Source organism: Trachypithecus francoisi, unplaced genomic scaffold, assembly GCF_009764315.1.
Source record: "Trachypithecus francoisi isolate TF-2019V2 unplaced genomic scaffold, Tfra_2.0 Lachesis_group4, whole genome shotgun sequence".
In the NCBI taxonomy this organism is placed as follows: domain Eukaryota; kingdom Metazoa; phylum Chordata; class Mammalia; order Primates; family Cercopithecidae; genus Trachypithecus; species Trachypithecus francoisi.
Window position 1 is genome coordinate 2,285,440 of NW_022681469.1, and position 17,185 is coordinate 2,302,624.

Consider the following 17,185-nt stretch of genomic DNA (forward strand, 5'->3'; position numbering starts at 1 on the left):
GTCTTGGGCCGCCGCGGGGCTCTCCAGGGCCCCGGGGGTTGCCAGTGCCCGCTGTCCGGCTCCGCACCCAGGGAAGGGCGGGCAGAGGCCCCAGTTTGCGCCTCGGAGTATCCACTCCCCGGCGGCGTCCCCGCCCGCCAGCGCCGCGCAACAGCCCGGGGTGCTTAGGACCTCGCGGCGCGGGGGGCGGGGCGGCGGGCGGCCGGGACGGTGACAGGTGCGCCCCTCGGCCAATGGCGGAGCCCGCGGCCCTCCCCGGGCCCCCGCTGCGCGCGCCAATCGGAGGCCGCGCTGAGCTTCAAGTGCGCGGAGGGGCGCGGGTCCCCAGCACGGCGCCAGCGGCCTCGGCGCGGTCGCCTAAGGGCTGGAGCGCAGAGAGCCGGGCTCCCCGGCCCGGACGCGGGGAAGCACTCGCGTGGAAGTTTGTGCGAGCGCGGCCCGGGGCGGGGCCCTCACGGAGGAGGCGCCGGGACCATGGTCACGCTCGGCTGAATTTCCGGCGGCGACTTTGATTATTGGCAAATAACCACCATAACAATACCGAGACCCCGGGCTTGCACCGCACGCGCTGACTCCGCGACCCCGCACACGGCCACGTCGCCCGCCACCCGGCCCTGAGCGCCAACCCCAAACGAGCCGATGGAAAAATCCAAAAATTTCCGCATCGACGCCCTGCTGGCGGTGGACCCCCCGCGAGCCGCCCCTGCGCAGAGCGCGCCGCTGGCCTTGGTCACGTCCCTCGCTGCCGCCGCATCTGGCACCGGAGGTGGCGGGGGCGGCGGCGGGGCGAGCGGCGGGACAAGCGGCAGCTGCAGCCCCGCGTCCTCGGAGCCGCCGGCTGCGCCCGCCGACCGCCTGCGCGCCGAGAGCCCGTCGCCGCCGCGCCTTTTGGCCGCGCACTGCGCGCTGCTGCCCAAGCCAGGATTCCTGGGCGCGGGCGGCGGCACGGGCGGCGGGCACGGGGGGCCCCACCACCACGCGCACCCGGGCGCAGCGGCCGCTGCCGCCGCTGCCGCCGCCGCCGCCGCCGCCGCTGGGGGCCTGGCGCTGGGGCTGCACCCGGGGGGCGCTCAGGGTGGCGCGGGCCTCCAGGCTCAGGCGGCGCTCTATGGCCACCCGGTCTACGGCTACTCCGCGGCAGCGGCGGCGGCTGCGCTGGCTGGCCAGCACCCGGCGCTCTCCTACTCGTACCCGCAGGTGCAGGGCGCGCACCCCGCCCACCCCGCCGACCCCATCAAGCTGGGTGCCGGCACCTTCCAGCTGGACCAGTGGCTGCGCGCGTCCACCGCGGGCATGATCCTGCCTAAGATGCCCGACTTTAACTGTGAGTACCCTGCGGCCCCCGTGGATGCGCGGGGCGGGAGGGCCTCGCGCATCCTCCACCCGGCACCGCCTGCCCCTCTCTGCGCTTGGCTCCCAGCGAGCGGGGGAAGCGCTGCGAAGCCGCCTCGGTTCTGCCCGGGGCCTGCGAGGACTCGCCTGGACCCCCAGGCGTGAGACGGGCGGCGAATTATTAAAATGGCCATGCGCAGGCCTTGCCTTCTCTTCCTCTCTTAACGGGAAGGGGCAGTTGGAGGTGTGAGACTGAGATCTAATGATTAACCTGAAGGCTGCAAGAGAAGGAAGTCGCCGGGCAAGGCGAACGGAGAGCGCCCTGAATTAGGCAGGCCCGGGAATGGGGGTCAGGGCTTATCACCGGGGAAGGGAACTTGGGCCAGGTCCCCCATTCGGGGCGCTAGAGACACCCGCAGCCCCTCCAGGGAGAGGGAGTGCTTCAGGAGCAGCAAACAAGAGAAATAGGCTTCGAGGCCCGGGGAGACAAGGCCAGGGCCCAGGGAACCCCCGGCTTTTACCAGGGCGCTGCCCTCCTCTGGGAGGGCGTTGGGTCCGGGGTGCGATGGCCGAGGCAGGTGGCCTGGCTTGAACCAGCTATGGGGAGATTCTAAACAGTAGGTGCCTGGCCTGGTATCCCGGGCGCCCAACAAGGTAACGAATGCCCCTCCAAGGTGGGGCCGTGGGAGCCCCCACCCCAGAGCCGCTGGGCTTCGGGCAGCTTCCTCTCCATCCGGGCGGGACACCTCGCCAGAGGCCTGGGCCCCTCAGGCTTTCCTGGCACACGCAGACTCTCTGAGCTGGGACTCCGGGGCTCTGGCTCTGGCTCTCCCCGATCGCCCCATCGGGGTCAGCTACTTTTGAGTCGGGCTGAGCAGAAGATTCCGCTCAACGCTTTCAGCCGCCGAACACCCAAACAAAGAGACCCCATTGTTTCTGTCTGAGTGAATTTGTTTAGACTGGGGAGATGCAGGCAGAGCAGGGGAAAAGCAAAAAAGAAAACAGAAATAAACACTCCAGAATTCAGATTCCTTTGCTGGAAGCTGTGGTTGTGACTAAACAGAGAAAATCTAGGACCCCAGAGGCTGGAGAAGTCACAAGGGGGTGAGAAAATCCCTGCAGAACGCTGTTTGCCCACAGCCGCCCCAGGCTTTCCTAGCTCAGCTCCAGGAAGGCCCCAGTGGCCACCCATCCCTCACCTGGGAAAGTCAGCCCCCCGACTCCAGCTGGAAGACAGAAAGCTGCCCTCACCTCAGACACATCTGGGTCTGCGAATCTCCTGCCAGCTTGGGCTTAAACCCAGGGCGCCCTCCTGGGCCTGGCTGCCGACCCAGGGCCCAGCCCTTCTGATAGAAAGCCACCAATATGACCTGCATTTCCCAGAGCTAGGGACGCTAAGTCGCCCACGGAGGGGGCTGGCCAGCGCAGGGGACCATGGTCCTAGGCCTAGGGCCCTGGACTCCCTGGCCACCGGGGTGCTTTCTGGAGCTTTGTGGAGCCCAAGGTCACTCAGAAAATTTATTAAAGTGAGACACCTTTCCCAACACACCTTGCCTGTTTGATTCCAAATGTTGACCTAGAGTTAGCCAAATTCTAAACACAGCCAGCTTTAAGTTCAGAAGAGGAATCTGCACCTGGCAATCCAAAAGGGCAGCATAATCGTGCCAAAGACGGCAGAATGTGTTCTGAGAAGTCCTCCTTGCTGGTCACAGGGAAAACCTGTTTGGTTTCTTTAATTGGTTGTTTCTGCCTGTGGGATGGCATTTCCCAAATGGTCCCTCCAGAGCCAGTGTTTTAATTAAAGTTCTAATGTATTGTCAAGTTGGGAATTCAGGGCCTTGTTTGACTAAAGCAGGGGGCGTGGGCCATCCTCTAAAGCAAATTGCCCATCCCCAGGGACCTGAGCTCATCCAGGCCTGGGGCTGGCCTCCTTTCTTTCCTTTGCTTTCTTTTCTTTTATTGTCCAACACTTGTCAGGCTCCTGGGAAATCAAGGGAAGTCTCGTTTTGAGGTCATAAAATTCTCTGTGATGTAACCGTGCGAAATTATGTAAATAAAGCCGGGCAGGCCTCCTCGAACACACAGAGAACCGGATCCTGCCTGCGCCTCTGCCTTTAATTTGCGTAATGAGAATTGTCCTGAAAAGGCTTCCAGTCTCCCCAGGCTTTGCCCCCGCCACCGCACCCTGAGGAGGGGGCATGTCAAGAAAAACATTGGAAAGGTGGGAGGGTCCCTGATGAATACATACACAGATTTGGACCCTGGGTTTGGTCCTGTTCCACCCGTTCTCTCCCCCTTCCTTCCGTTCCTTCCTTCCTTCCTCCCTCCCTTCTTCCCTCTCTCCCTTCCTTCCTTCCTTTCTTCCTTCTTCCCTCCTTTCCTTCCTCCCTCCCTTCTTCCTCCCTTCCTTCTTCCCTTTCTCCCTTCCTTCTTCCCTTCCTCCCTTCCTTCCTCCCTTCCTTCCTCCCTCCCTCTCTCCCTTCCTCCCTCCCTCTCTCCCTTCCTCCCTCCCTTCCTCCCTCCCTCCTTTCCTTCCTTCCTTCCTCCTTCCTTCCTCCTTCCTTCCTTCCTTCTTTCCTCCCTCCCTCCCTCCCTCCTTACCTCTCTCCCTTCCTTCCTTTTCTTTTTCTTCTCCTCCTTTTCTGTCTTAAGGAGGCAGTGGAAGGAGACCTGGAACTGCAGGACCAGCTCTTCCCAGACCGGTTTGGATCTGAGCCTGAATCTCTAGGAAGGCGCAGTGAGGAGATGGGGAGAGATTTGGTTCTCACCACTCACTGCTCCTTTATTTTATTTTATTATTTTTTATTTATTGAGAGATGGGGTCTTGCTGTGTCACCCAGGGTACAGGGCAGGGATGCAGTCTAGCTCACTGCAGCCTTGAACTCCTGGGCTTCCTGGAACCTCCCATCTTGGCCCCCAACTGGCCTCACTTCTCCTCTTGCCTCTGGGTCAATCCACTCCTACCAAAGCCGGCTTACGTGGAGAGGATGCCTCCTGCGATGGACCCTGTTTAACAGGGACACTCAGATGTCTCCCAGACCAAAAAAAAAAAAAAAAAAAGGTCTCATTAACCCCAAACCACCCATTTCCACTTGGTGGTCCTGAGTCCTCATTCCTTGGGGAGTGAGCACTGATAGTGAGGGAACAGCCCTGCCCTCTGCAGGGCCAGGCCTTCGGCACTGGGGCCTTGAGGGCAGTGGTACCAGCAGCCACGGGAGGGGCTGGGGCGAGGACCGGAGCCGGCTGTGGGCCTCACTGCCCTTTGGTCCCCAGCCCAGGCGCAGTCGAACCTCCTGGGGAAGTGCCGCCGGCCGCGCACCGCCTTCACCAGCCAGCAGCTGCTGGAGCTGGAGCATCAGTTCAAGCTCAACAAGTACCTGTCGCGGCCCAAGCGCTTCGAGGTGGCCACCTCGCTCATGCTCACCGAGACCCAGGTGCGCGCCCTCCCCACCCCCGACACATCCCGGCCTCCCAGGGGACACTGTTACCTCTGCACTCGTGACCCACGGGCAGTCTGGGGCAGCTGGCGCTGCGCCTCGACAGTTCCAAGACGGCGGGTGTGCGGGTTCATCTAAGGAGCCCAGAGCGCCGATTCAGTAGCTTCGGGTGGGGCCCAAGAGTCAGCACTTAACCACCCCTCCTTTCATTCTGAAGAAGGTGATCCCCAGGCCGCATTCGAGAAATTTTGTTCCAGAAAGAGATGAGGGAACATCCTGAGATTTACCGCCACGTAGCCAGCTGCCCTGACCCTTCCTCCGCAGACGGAGGGCGCGGGTAGAAAAGTCCCCGGACCGGTCGTTGGGGACATAGTCCTAGCTCCCACGGAGCTCAAGCCCAGCCTGGGGTTTGCTGCTGAGTGGTGGGCTGGGGGGAGGAGGAAGCTGCAAACCCCCTCCCCATTCCACTTCTAAGTCGTCTCACCCTGCGGCCATTCCAGGGCCGACCCTCTGGGGCCCGGGCGCGCGGCCGGGGGACTCCGGGGACAGGAAGCCCTGGGGTGGCGGTGGCCGGTGTCTCACGCCCGCTTATGCCCGCAGGTGAAGATTTGGTTCCAGAACCGGCGGATGAAATGGAAACGCAGCAAAAAGGCCAAAGAGCAGGCGGCGCAGGAAGCGGAGAAACAGAAGGGCGGCGGCGGGGGCGCGGGGAAGGGCGGAGCGGAGGAGCCGGGCGCGGAGGAGCTGCTGGGGCCGACCGCGCCCGGGGACAAGGGCAGCGGACGCCGCCTGCGGGACTTGAGGGACAGTGACCCCGAGGAGGACGAGGACGAGGACGACGAGGACCATTTCCCCTACAGCAATGGCGCCAGCACCCACGCCGCCTCCTCCGACTGCTCCTCGGAGGACGACTCGCCGCCCCCGCGGCCGGGCCACCAGCCTGCGCCCCAGTAGGAGCCCCGGGGCCCAGCAGGTGTGGCTCGCAAGGAGCGCCCCGGCCAGCGGCTTCTCCTGGAGGCTCCGGCGCCCGCACCTACCCGGCCCGGCCCCGAGAGCCAGCTCGGCAGCCGCCCCGTGGACCCCTCGCCGAGGCCGGGGCTGGAGGGATTCGGCCGCGGCCTCCGGTCCTGGGCACTTCCCTTTTAAGCCAGGGCGCCTCACCTGCTCTTCGAGAAACAGCGAGAGGGAGACCCAGGGGGCTGCAACTTGATGGTTCTTTTAAAATTAATTTTGGTTGGTGTTGGGGGAGGTGCGAGTGCCTGTGAGAAGAACCGACCCCCGCCACCTCCGCAAGGGGAAGCCTCCGGTCTCCCCTTTCCTAGCGTCCGAGAAGGCGGAAACCCACAGTGTTATCTGACTTCTGAAACTTGAAACCGCCTCTGGAGGGGCCATTCTGCAGAGTATTTGGAAAAAGAAAAAGGTTTATGCTTACGTCTCTGGGGTCGGGGGGGATTGTGTCACGAGCGTTCAAACTGCTGGAAATCTCAAAACTGTACTGTCTTTATTTTTGTATATTGTATTTATATATAAAAAGAAACGTCTACGTATGCATGCTAAATTATTATTTAGCTTCTCCCATCGCCCACGATGGAATGTAAAATAAATTGGTTTTGTACTGGATCAGCGTACACACGTTTTTGGGGGTTATGACCGCGGCTCTACCATTTGCTTGTAGAAATGATAGGGAGGGTGTCTACACGGCGGTTGGCAGCTGAGGGTGAAAATCGGAGTCTCAAGTGGGTGTCAGGACCACCTCCGCGCCTGCTGGGGAGTCGCAGTGTGAAGCGTTGGCAAAAAAAAACCCGTGGTCAGGTGTCAGCGCATGCCGGGCTGCCTGGTGCACACCTGCCCTGGGACGCGTGCCCCTCAGAAGCGGAGCTGTGGACTCTATTTATTTTCCTTTTTCCTTGCGGGCTCTCGCTTCGTTGGCGCTCCACAAGTGGAAATACGCCATTTGGACGTTTCAGAAAATAAGCTTCAAAAGACTAGGCGTTAGTAGTATCTGGAGTCCCTGCGACCTCAGGCGCTACTTAGGCACATTTCCCGGAACGCGCCGAATTGCCCGGTGCTTCTCTCTCGCCTCGACCCCGGCCCTCTCTGTTGGCAGAACCTTCCTTGGTTGGCCGGGATTGGTCTTCTTGGCTCTGTGCAAACACATCTGCGAAGACAGCAGCCGACTGCAGCAGCGCTCCACAACGCGGCTGCAGCTGCTCCAGGTTAATCAGCCTCTGCAGCGCGCTCCATCAATCACCGCGGCCAGGCCCAGCGCCATGTGCTCCACACATGCGGGCTCAGCCCGCGCTATCGCCCGCTCTGGAGCGCAGGCCCGCGGCCCACCCAGCCCGGCGCGCCTCCCGGCCCCCTTCCCCCATCGCTGACCTAGTGGCCTCTCCTGGCCCCGAAGGAGACGGGCGACAGGGACGCCGCTCCTGTCTCCTCTCCCGGGCCTTCCTCCTTCCTTCTGTTTGTCACTTTCTCAGCAGCACCTGCGTGTGCCCTTCTCCTCCCTCCTTCCCTCCCCTCCTCCCAGCTGATAAAATGAGTTCAGAAGGGCCTGGCGTTTCATTTGGGTGATTACCGCGGGGCGAGCGCAGCCACTCCTCTGCCTCAGGGCGCGGGGAGATTAATATCCTCTCTGGCAACTCATTATCACCCCGGGCCCCTTCCATAAAATCAACCTCAACCAAGGCCGGGGCGCGGCTGCTGGGAGTCCAGGCAGAAGCAGCTGCTGGGCGCTGGCGCAGGGGCTGGGCCTCCGCCGCCTGGGGTCCAAAGGTGTTTGGGGGAACTGGTAGAGGGTTTGCCACTGGGGGAAGAGGCAGAGTGCCCAGAGAACGAGGGTGGGAAAACCAGAGGGAAAGGGGGAAGACAGATGCTTTTTTTTTTCTTTTGGTTTTTAAAAATCTGCAATCTGTACATTTCTTTTTAATTTCTAACACATTGGTGAGATTCAGCCTGCAACAATCTCTCCCCGGGCTGGCCCCACATCTGGGGATTATTTTCCCCTTGGGCTCAGCCAGCCCAGCCTCAGCGCCCCCACCAACACTGGGCAGCCAGGGAAGAGTGGGGGCTCGGCCCGGAGCTGGGGTGCCCCAGGCCTCTGCGGAGGGTGTGTCCCTCTACCCCCAGGGGACAGGCGCTTCCTCTGGGACGCGGGGAAAGAGCGACATCAAAGGAAGACGCTGTTAATAGCGCCGCCCCTCCCCCGTCCTCCAGCAGAGCCAGGCCCCGGACCTGCGCCGGCCCCTGCGCCTCCAGCAGGCCGCTCAATCTCCGCGGAATTTATCTCGCTAATAAATTTAATGATCAATTCGTTCTTGTCACAGTTGCTCTTCCCCAAATCAATTATAGCAAATTTAAATATAATCACTGGCTCGTCCTCATCCACTCCGGGCACGGTGAACAATTCATTCTGCCTAATGAACGGTCTCGAGGACTCGCTCTGCCCGCCTTGCGGGCGCGCGCCCCACCCCTGGGCGCCGCGCTCGGGGTCGCTGACTCGGCTCGGCCTGGGGCGGTGGTCCCTTGGGGCCCAGGCCTCCAACCGCACCGGAGCCGCCAGCTGACCCCGCGCATGCGGGAGAAAGTCTTTGCAGCCCTCAAGAATCGGGTTCTCAGCACCTGGAGCCAGGTCTACGCAGGGGGACCCCGGGGGGAGCTGAGGTCGTGTTTTCAGACAGGCCCAGGCTTCCCCCACGGCTCATTTCTGCTGTCCTCTAGCTGTCCCAGAGGCCTGCGGATCTCACTGCCTTAAAGAGAAGACAAGGTACGCAGGGGGGAGAGCCCGCGGCGGCCGTCACTGCGACCCTGGGCGCTGGGTCCCCATGGAGGGGACCCACCCAAAGCTGACCCTGTCCCCTGGAACCCCAGCCTGGCCTCCCTCTCCTACCGAGGCCCCCACCTCTTGGCCACCGTTTTCCTCGCTCCAATGTGGGTTCTCCTCCGTTCTTAGAAAGGGGCGCCTTGCTGTGGGTGAATTCTGCAGGGGGTGCAAACGCATGTGGAGGAAGCCTTTTTTGTGACTGGAGAAAACACTTCACACACGCCCCCCAGAGGGAGGCCCAGGGGACTCCTTTCCAGCCCCTCCTGGAGCTCCGTTTCATCCCTGGTGTCAGGGAGTAAAGAAACAGCTCGAAGGGAAAGGAGGTGGACGTGTCCTTTCGCCGATCCGGTGACTTTCCTTCTTTGATACAGAACGCAAGGCAATCAAAGCAAAAATAGACAAATGGGACCGCATCAAACTGAAAAACGTACGCGCCACAAACGACGATCAACAAGAGTGAAAGGCAACCTGGGAAGGGGAGACATCATCTGCCAAATGCGAATCAGGGAATGGGTTAATCTCCAGAGTATGTGACTCTCACCACTCTACAACAAAACCAAAATGGGCAAATGACTTGAATAGACATGACTCCAAATAAAATTTTGAGATGACAACACACATATGAAAAGATGCTCAACACCACTAACCATCAGGGAAATGCAAGTCAGAGCCACAGATCCACCTCACACCTGTTAAGATGGCCAATATAAAACAAACAAAAAGCATAGAAAATAACAAGTGATGGTGAGGATGTGGAGAAGTTGGAGCTGTGGTCAGAATGTAACATGTCATAGCCATTATGTAAAATAATACAGAATTTCCCTCAAAATATTAAAAATCAGGCTGGGCGCAGTGGCTCACGCCTGTAATCCCAGCGCTTTAGGAGGCCAAGGCGGGTGGATCATGAGGTCAGGAGTTCAAGACCAGCCTGGCCAAGATGGTGAAACCCCGTTTCCACTAAAACTACAAAAAATTAGCCAGGTGTGGTGGCAGGCGCCTGTAGCACCAGCTACTTGGGAGGCTGGGGCAGAGAAGTGCTTGAACCCTGGAGGCAGAGGTTGGAGTGAGCTGAGAACGTGCCATTGCACTCCAGCGTGGGCGACAGGGCAAGACTCCCAAGACTCAGTCTCAAGAAATTTAATAAATAAAATAAAATTACCATATGATCCAGCAGTCTCAGTTCTGGGTATATATCCAAAAGAATTGGAAAAAAAAAAAAAAAAGATCTCAAAGAGACATTTGCACACCCGAGTTCATTGCAACACTCTTCACAATTGCCAAGAGGTGGACGCAGCCTACATGTCCATCAACAGAGAAATGGATGAGGAAAATGTGGTACATACATACGGCGGCGGAGCGCTATTCAGGCTTTAAAAAGAAGAAAATCCTGTCAGGTGCTACAACACCCATGAACTCTGAGGACTTTATGCTGAGTGAAATGCCCAATAACAAAAGAGAAACACTGGCCCTGCATGGGGGTGCCCTCCTGCCGTCCCAGCTACTGAGGAGCCAAGGCAGAAGGATGGCTGGAGCCCAGGGGCTCCAGGATGCAGTGACCTTTGATGGCACCACTGCACTCCAGCCTGGGCCACAGTGTGAGACCCTATCTCTAAAAAAAAAAAAAAAGTAATAAATAAGCAAGCAAATAAACAAAAGGACAAATGCTGCAAGATCGTATGAAATATCAGTTTAGATGAGTCAGACTCAGAGAGTAGAATGGTGGTTGCTAGTGTGGTTCGGAGGTGGGTACTGCGGGGTCGGTGTTTCTTGGGGACAGAGTTTCAGTATGGGAAGATGAGAGGGTTCTAGTATCTGTTGCATAATGCATATAGTTAACCCTCCGGTACTAACACGTGAATGGTCACAATGATTGTAAAAACAATTTTGTTGTTTTTTCTTCCTTCTTTTTCCTCTTCTCTGCCGTTCTCCCTCCCCTCCCCTCTGACCCCAGCCCCTCCTTGCTGAGCTGCTCCGGAGGGGCGCCCGGGCGGTTCCTCAGCACCTCTCAGGTTTCTGGGTTAACTGACCTGCGGCCACCCCCTCTGTGCGGAGCAGCGCCGAGTGCGCCCCAGGCTTGGAGGGGGCTGCCAGGCGACGGGGAGGGGAGTGTGGCGCGGAGGGGCGCTGGGACCCGCGTGGGGCGCGGCGGCAATGCGGGCGCCCCCCCAGCCCCCCGGTATCAAAGTCCTGCGGAGCGCTGTCTCCCTCCATAAAACTAATCCCATCGGAGGTGTGCCCTCCACCAGGAATGCCGCCGCGTTCCCGACCACAAGGGCAAATATGTTTTTCAGATTGGGTTTTTATGGTGGGATTAAAGTTTATTTTCCATAATAGGGCACCTAATAAAACTCCTAAAGCCGGCCGGGCCTCCAGCTGGTGGCCTGGTTTCACACTTTCACTTCGTAAATCACTTTACGACGCGCCAGGTGTGTCTCAAGCTGGACCCGACGGGAACGGGCGGCGGCCGCGGGTTTGTCCAGCGCGGGGGTCCCCGGGTTCGCGCCCCCCCCCGCTCCGCCCCCCAGGCTCCCCCACCCGCGGCCGCAGGGGACCCTCGGGGAGGAGGCGGGCCCAGCCGAGGCTTCCTGAGGACCCCCCGGCTCCGGGCCCGCCCCCCGGCCCCGCGCCGACCCTACATTCCGCCCGCGCACCTGGCGCCCCTCCCCGTGTACACACCGTGCGGACAATGCGCGCCCCGGGCCGGACAAAGGTGCCCCCGAGGCGGCGAGCGAGGCGGGGCGCGGTTTACCCAGCTGGGGGCAGGAACAAAGGCGCGGCCTTATCGCCCGCGGGCCGGGGCGGGCCGGGGTCAGGCCGGGGGCCGCGGGCGGGGCCTCTCCAGCCCGGGACGGGGTCGGGGGCGCCGCGCAGACCTGGACTCGGGGTTTGCTGGGTGGGCTCAGGATGCAGTGACCCAGGGGCTCGGCCCGGGGCGTTTCACCCCCGATCGCCGCCCTGAGGATGTCCGGGTCCGGAAGAAACTGCTGAAGTGGGCGCTAGAAGCGAAAGAACAGGGACTCTCGGAGCCTGGAACGGGTGTTTGAGCTTCAGGCTAGAAGTGAACCCGTTTTTTTAAAAAAAAGTACTGATATGTAATATTTTAGATATTTTATTACTCAGAGAACGTGGAAGAAACAGCCTGTTTTTATGACAAAGGCTGTAGTTTCGTATCTGCCTTTTGTTAATATTGCAGTTCACCTTCCCGCTTAGCAGCCTTTCTGCCAAGCAAAAAATGTCCTCTTCTATGGTGATACTAAAAAGAAAGAAAAAAAGAAAAGAAAGAAAGAAGGAAAGAAAGGAGAGGGAAAAAAAAGAAAAGAATTTAAAAAATAAAAGCGTAAGGATCAGTTCCCGGGCAAGGGACTTTGTGAGGAGCATGAGAGCGCCCAGCGTCTTTTCTAGAAAGCTCGGACAGGCCAGGCACCTGAGAGGAGGCTCCGGCCGGTTAAGCCTCAGGCTTAGCTGGCTCCTGCGAACTGCGTCTGTCAATGTCCCTGCTTTAGGCAGGGCCGCACCCAGGAGGCTGAGGGTTCTGGCTTTTCAGAGCAGGGGGCCATCCCTGTAATAGGAAACTTGCAGTGTTTCTTTAATAGCAGATAACTCTGTAAAGGAAATGCAAGTTGCGGGGGGTGGTTCCTAATAGCTTTACTACATCTTATTATCTCTCCCTTAAAATTTTAATTTTAATTTTTTTTTTTTTTTTTGAGTCTCGCTCTGTCGCCCAGGCTGGAGTGCAGTGGCGCGATCTCGGCTCACTGCAAGCTCCGCCTCCCGAGTTCACGCCATTCTCCTGCCTCAGCCTCCCGAGTAGCTGGGACCACAGGCGCCCCACACCATGCCCAGCTAATTCTTTTGTCTTTTTAGTAGAGACGGGGTTTCACCGTGTTAGCCAGGATGGTCTCAATCTCCTGACCTCGTGACCTGCCCGCCTCGGCCTCCCTAAATGCTGGGATTACAGGCGTGAGCCACCGCGCGCAACCTTAAATTTTAATTTTTGTGGGCACATAGTAGGTATATAGATGTGTGGGGTACATGAGACGTTTTGACATAAGAAGCAACTCGTAGTAATTACTTCATGGAGAATGGTGCACCCATCCCCTCCAGCATTTATTCTTTGTGTTACAAACAATCCAATTAGACTTAGTTATTTTTAAATGTACAGTTAAATTATTATTGACTATTGTCACCCTGCTAGGTGACAATAGACCTAAATACTAGGTCTTATTCATTCTTTCTATTTTTTTGTCCCCATTAACCCTCCCTACCTACCTGGCAATGTCCCCCCCCACCCTCCGCCCCACCCCGCACCACTCCCCTTCCCCGCTGCTGGTAACCAGCCTTCTACCCCCTATTTCCATGAGTTCTGTGGTTTTGATTTTTAGATCCCACAAATGAGTGAGGACACACGATGCAAATTGTGTTTTTTCTTCAGTCTGCAATATGTATGTATTACCTTTTACTACCTGGTCCATTTATTCTCATGATTAATTTATTCCAGGTCTTTAGATGCACACATGTCATCAGATTAAGCCCTGGCTGACCTCGTTTGATTGTGCTTTTTGCTTTTTTGCACTTCACAGAGATTTCATTTTTTACAAATTGATGCCTCGTGGCAACCCTGCACAAGGTAAATCTGTCAGCACTGTTTTTCCAACAGCCTGTGCTCACTTCATGTCTGTGTCACATTTGGGAATTCTTGCAGTTACCAAGAATTCTCGCAAGTATCAAATGGTTTCATTATGATATCTGTTATGTGATCTATGATCAGTGACCTCTGATGTCATTGTTTTTTGAGGTCCCACAAACCTTGCCCAATAAAATGGTGAACTTAATCGATAAATGTGTGTGTCCTGATTGCCCTACCAACTGGCTATCCTCCGTCTCTCTCCCTCTCCTGGGGCCTCCCCGTTCCCTGAGACACAACAATATTGAAATTAGGCCATGTAATAACCCTGCAATGTCCCAAGTGTTCAAGTGAAAGGAAGAGTCACACATCTCTTACTTTCAATCAAAACCTAGAAATGATTAAGCTTAGTGAGGAAGGCATGTTGAAAGCTGAGACAGGCTGAAAGCTAGGCCTCTTGTGTCAGTTAGCCAAGTTGTGAATGCAAAGGAAAAGTTGTTGAGGGAAATTAAAAGTGCTACTCCAGTAAACATCCAAATAATAAGACAGAAACAGCCTTACTGCTGATACGGAGAGAGGTTTAGTGCTCTAAATAGGAGATTAAACCAGCCACAACATACCCTAAGTTACAGCCTAATCCAGAGCCAGGCCCTAACTCCAAGGGCCTTCTGGGAGGGTTGAGAGGTGAGGAAGCTGCAGAAGAAGAGCTGGAAGCTGGCAGAGGTTGGTTCGTAAGGTTGAAGGAAAGAAGCCGTCTACATAACATAAAAGTGCAAGGTGAAGCAGCAAGTGCCGATGGAGAAGCTGCTGCAAGTTCTCCAGAAGATCCAGCTAAGGTATTTGATAATGGTGACTTCATACACAGGTTTTCAGTGCCGACAAAACAGCCTTCTGTTGGAAGAAGATGCCATCTAAGACCTTCATAGCTGGAGAGGAGAAGTCAGTGTCTGACTTCAAAGCCTCAAAGGACAGGCTGACTCTCTTGTGAGGGGCCAGTGCAGCTGGTGACCTTAAGTTGAAGCTCATTTAGCATTCTGAAAATCCTAGGGCCCTTAAGAATGATGCTAAATCTACTCTGCCTGTGCTCTGTAAATGGCCCAACAAAGCCTGGATGGCAGCACCTCTGTGTACAGCATGGTTCACTGAATAGTTTAAGCCCAAGTTGAGACCTACTGCTAAGAAAAAAGGCTCCTTTCAAAATATTACTGTTCATTGACAATGCACCTGGTCACCCAAGAGCTCTGATGGAGATGTACAAGGAAGTTAATGTTGTTTTCATGTCTTCTAACACAGACAAGAAACATGCATTCTGCAGTCCATGGATCAAGAAGTAAATCTGATTTTCAAGTGTGCTTATTTGAGAAATACATTTTGTGAGGCTACAGATGCCATAGATAGTGATTCCTCTGATGAATCTGGGTAAAGTAAATTGAAAACCTCCTGGAAAGGATTCACCATCCTAGATGCCATTATGAACATTCATGATTCATGGGAGGAGGTCAAAATATCACAATAGGAGTTTGGAAGAACCTGATTCCAACTCTCATGGATGACTTTGAGGGGTTCAAGACTTCAGTGGAGGAAGTGACTGCAGATGTGGTGGAAACAGCAAAAGAACTAGAACTAGACATGGATCCTGAAGATTGGACTGAGTCGCTGCAATCTCAGGATAACACATGAACCGATGAGGAGTGGCTTCTTAGGAATGAGCAAAGACAGTGGTTTATTGAGCTGGAATCTACTCTTGGTAAAGATGCTATGAACATTGTGGAAATGACAATAAAGGATTTAGAATATTCCATAAATTTGAGGGTTGGAGAAGATTGACTCCAATGTTGAAGGAAGTTCTACTGTGGGTAAAATGCTATCAAACAGCATTGCATGCTACAGAGAAATCTGGCGTGAAAGGAAGAGTCAATCAATGTGATAAACTTCATTGTCGTCTTATTTTAGGAAATTATAGCCAGGCATGGTGATTCATGCCTATAATCCCAGCACATTGGAAGGCTGAGGTGAGAGGATTGCTTGAGCCCAGGAGTTTGAGACCAGCCTGGGCAACATATGGAGAGCTCTCTACCAAAAATTAGCTGGGCGTGGTGGTGCATACCTGTAATCCTAGCTACTCCGGAGGCTGAGGCCAGAGGATTGCTGAAGCCCAAGAGTTCAAGGCTACAATGAGCTGTGATTGTGGTGCTGCTCTCCAGCCTGGGCAACAGAGTGAAACCCTTTACCTAACAAAGGAAAAAAGAAGGGAGAGGAAGGGAAGGGAAAGGAAGGGGAAGGGAGGGGAGGGGGAAGAGGGGGAAGGGAGATGCATTGCCACAGCCACCCCACCTTCAGCAACCACCATCTTGATCAGTCAGTAGACATCCACATCGAGGCAAGACTACCAGCAAAAACATTGCAGCTTGCTAAAGGGCCATGACGCTTAGCATTTTTTAGCAATAAAGTGTTTTTCAATTTTAGTGACAGGGTCTTGCTTTGTCACCAAGGCTGGAGTGCGGTGGTATGATCATGGCTCTCTGTAACCTTGAGCTCCTGGGCTCAAGTGATCCTCCTGCCTCAGCCTCTCAAGTAACTAGGACCACAGGCACATGCCACCACACTCGGCTAATTTTTTAAAATTTTGCAGAGACTGGGTCTCACCATGTTGCCCAGGCTGGTGTTGAACTCATGGACCCAAGTGATCCTCCTGCCTTGGCCTCCCAGAGTACTGGGATTACAGGCATGACCCACTGCATCCATCTAGTCCTTTTTTTTTATTGTGGTAAAATATACATAACAGCATTTATCGTTCTAACCATTTGTAAGTGTACAATTGAGTGGTGTTAGACACACTTGAAATGCGATGTAGCCATCACCACTAGCTACACCTCAAACTTTTTCATCATCTCCACACAAACTGTATGCCCATTAACCATGACGTCCCCTGCCCCTGCACCAAGCCCCTGGTCATCTCCATTTATGAATCTGCCTATTCCAGATACGTTTTTTTTTCTTTTTTTGAGACATGGTCTGGCTTTATCGCCCAGGCTGGAGTACAGTGATGCAATGACGACTCACTGCAGCCTCAACCTCCCAGGCTCAAGAAATCCTCCTGCCTCAGCCTCCCGATTAGCTGGGACTAGAGAGGCATGCCACCATGCCCAGCTAATTTTTTTTTTGTATTTTTTGTAGAGATGGAGTTTTGCCATGTTGCCCAGGCTGGTCTCAAACTCCTAAGCTCAAGCGATGCACCCGCCTTGGCCTCCCGAAGTGCTGGAATTGCGGGTGTGAGCCACGGTGCCTGTGGCCAGTTTTTGGTTCTTTTTTTCACTCCTCACAGTATCCAGTATAGAGATGGTGCTGTGCCAGCCCCCCTTCCAAAGAGATCCCCTGGCCAGAGATTTCACTTTGAAAATAAAACCAATGCATCAATGCATCAAAACATAAGCAAGTCCTTTTATGCATTTAAAGCCAGAAACATGGCTGAACACGGTGGATCACACCTGTAATCCCAGAACTTTGGAAGGCCAAGGCGAGTGGATCATCTGAAGTCAGGAGTTTAAGACCAGCCTGGCTAACATGGTGAAACCCCATCTTCACTAAAAATACAAAAAAATTAGCTAGGCATGGTGGTGCACACCTGTAGTCCCAGCTACGTGGGAGGCTGAGGCAGGAGAATGGCTTGAACCGGGAGGCAGAGGTTGCAGTGAGCTGAGATCGCGCCACTGCACTCCAGCCTGAGCAACAAGAGCGAAACTCTGTCTCAATAAATAAATAAATAAAAACCAGAAACACAGGCCGATTTCATCTCACAGAAATCTTCCTTTTGTTTTCACAGGTAAAGAAGGCACAGGCACCCTCACCTCCTGCACTCTAGGCAGCTTCCAAAATTGCCTGCAAATATCCTGAGAGCTTTCCAGGAAGCCACAGGAAGCCCTGGACCTCTTTGAATCTCTGGCTGCCAGTGGACTGGCAGGTCACTCT

General features: G+C 55.6%; 1 protein-coding gene across 1 annotated transcript; it reads left to right on the forward strand.

Moving 5' to 3' along the window:
- The first annotated feature begins 328 nt into the window (after positions 1-328).
- MNX1 (motor neuron and pancreas homeobox 1) lies at positions 329-6,389 on the forward strand. Its single transcript, XM_033193651.1, has 3 exons — positions 329-1,324; positions 4,606-4,766; positions 5,370-6,389. Exons 1-3 carry the CDS (start codon positions 640-642, stop codon positions 5,721-5,723), a joined length of 1,200 nt encoding a protein of 399 aa, XP_033049542.1. The 5' UTR covers positions 329-639; the 3' UTR covers positions 5,724-6,389.
- The last annotated feature ends 10,796 nt before the right edge of the window (positions 6,390-17,185 follow it).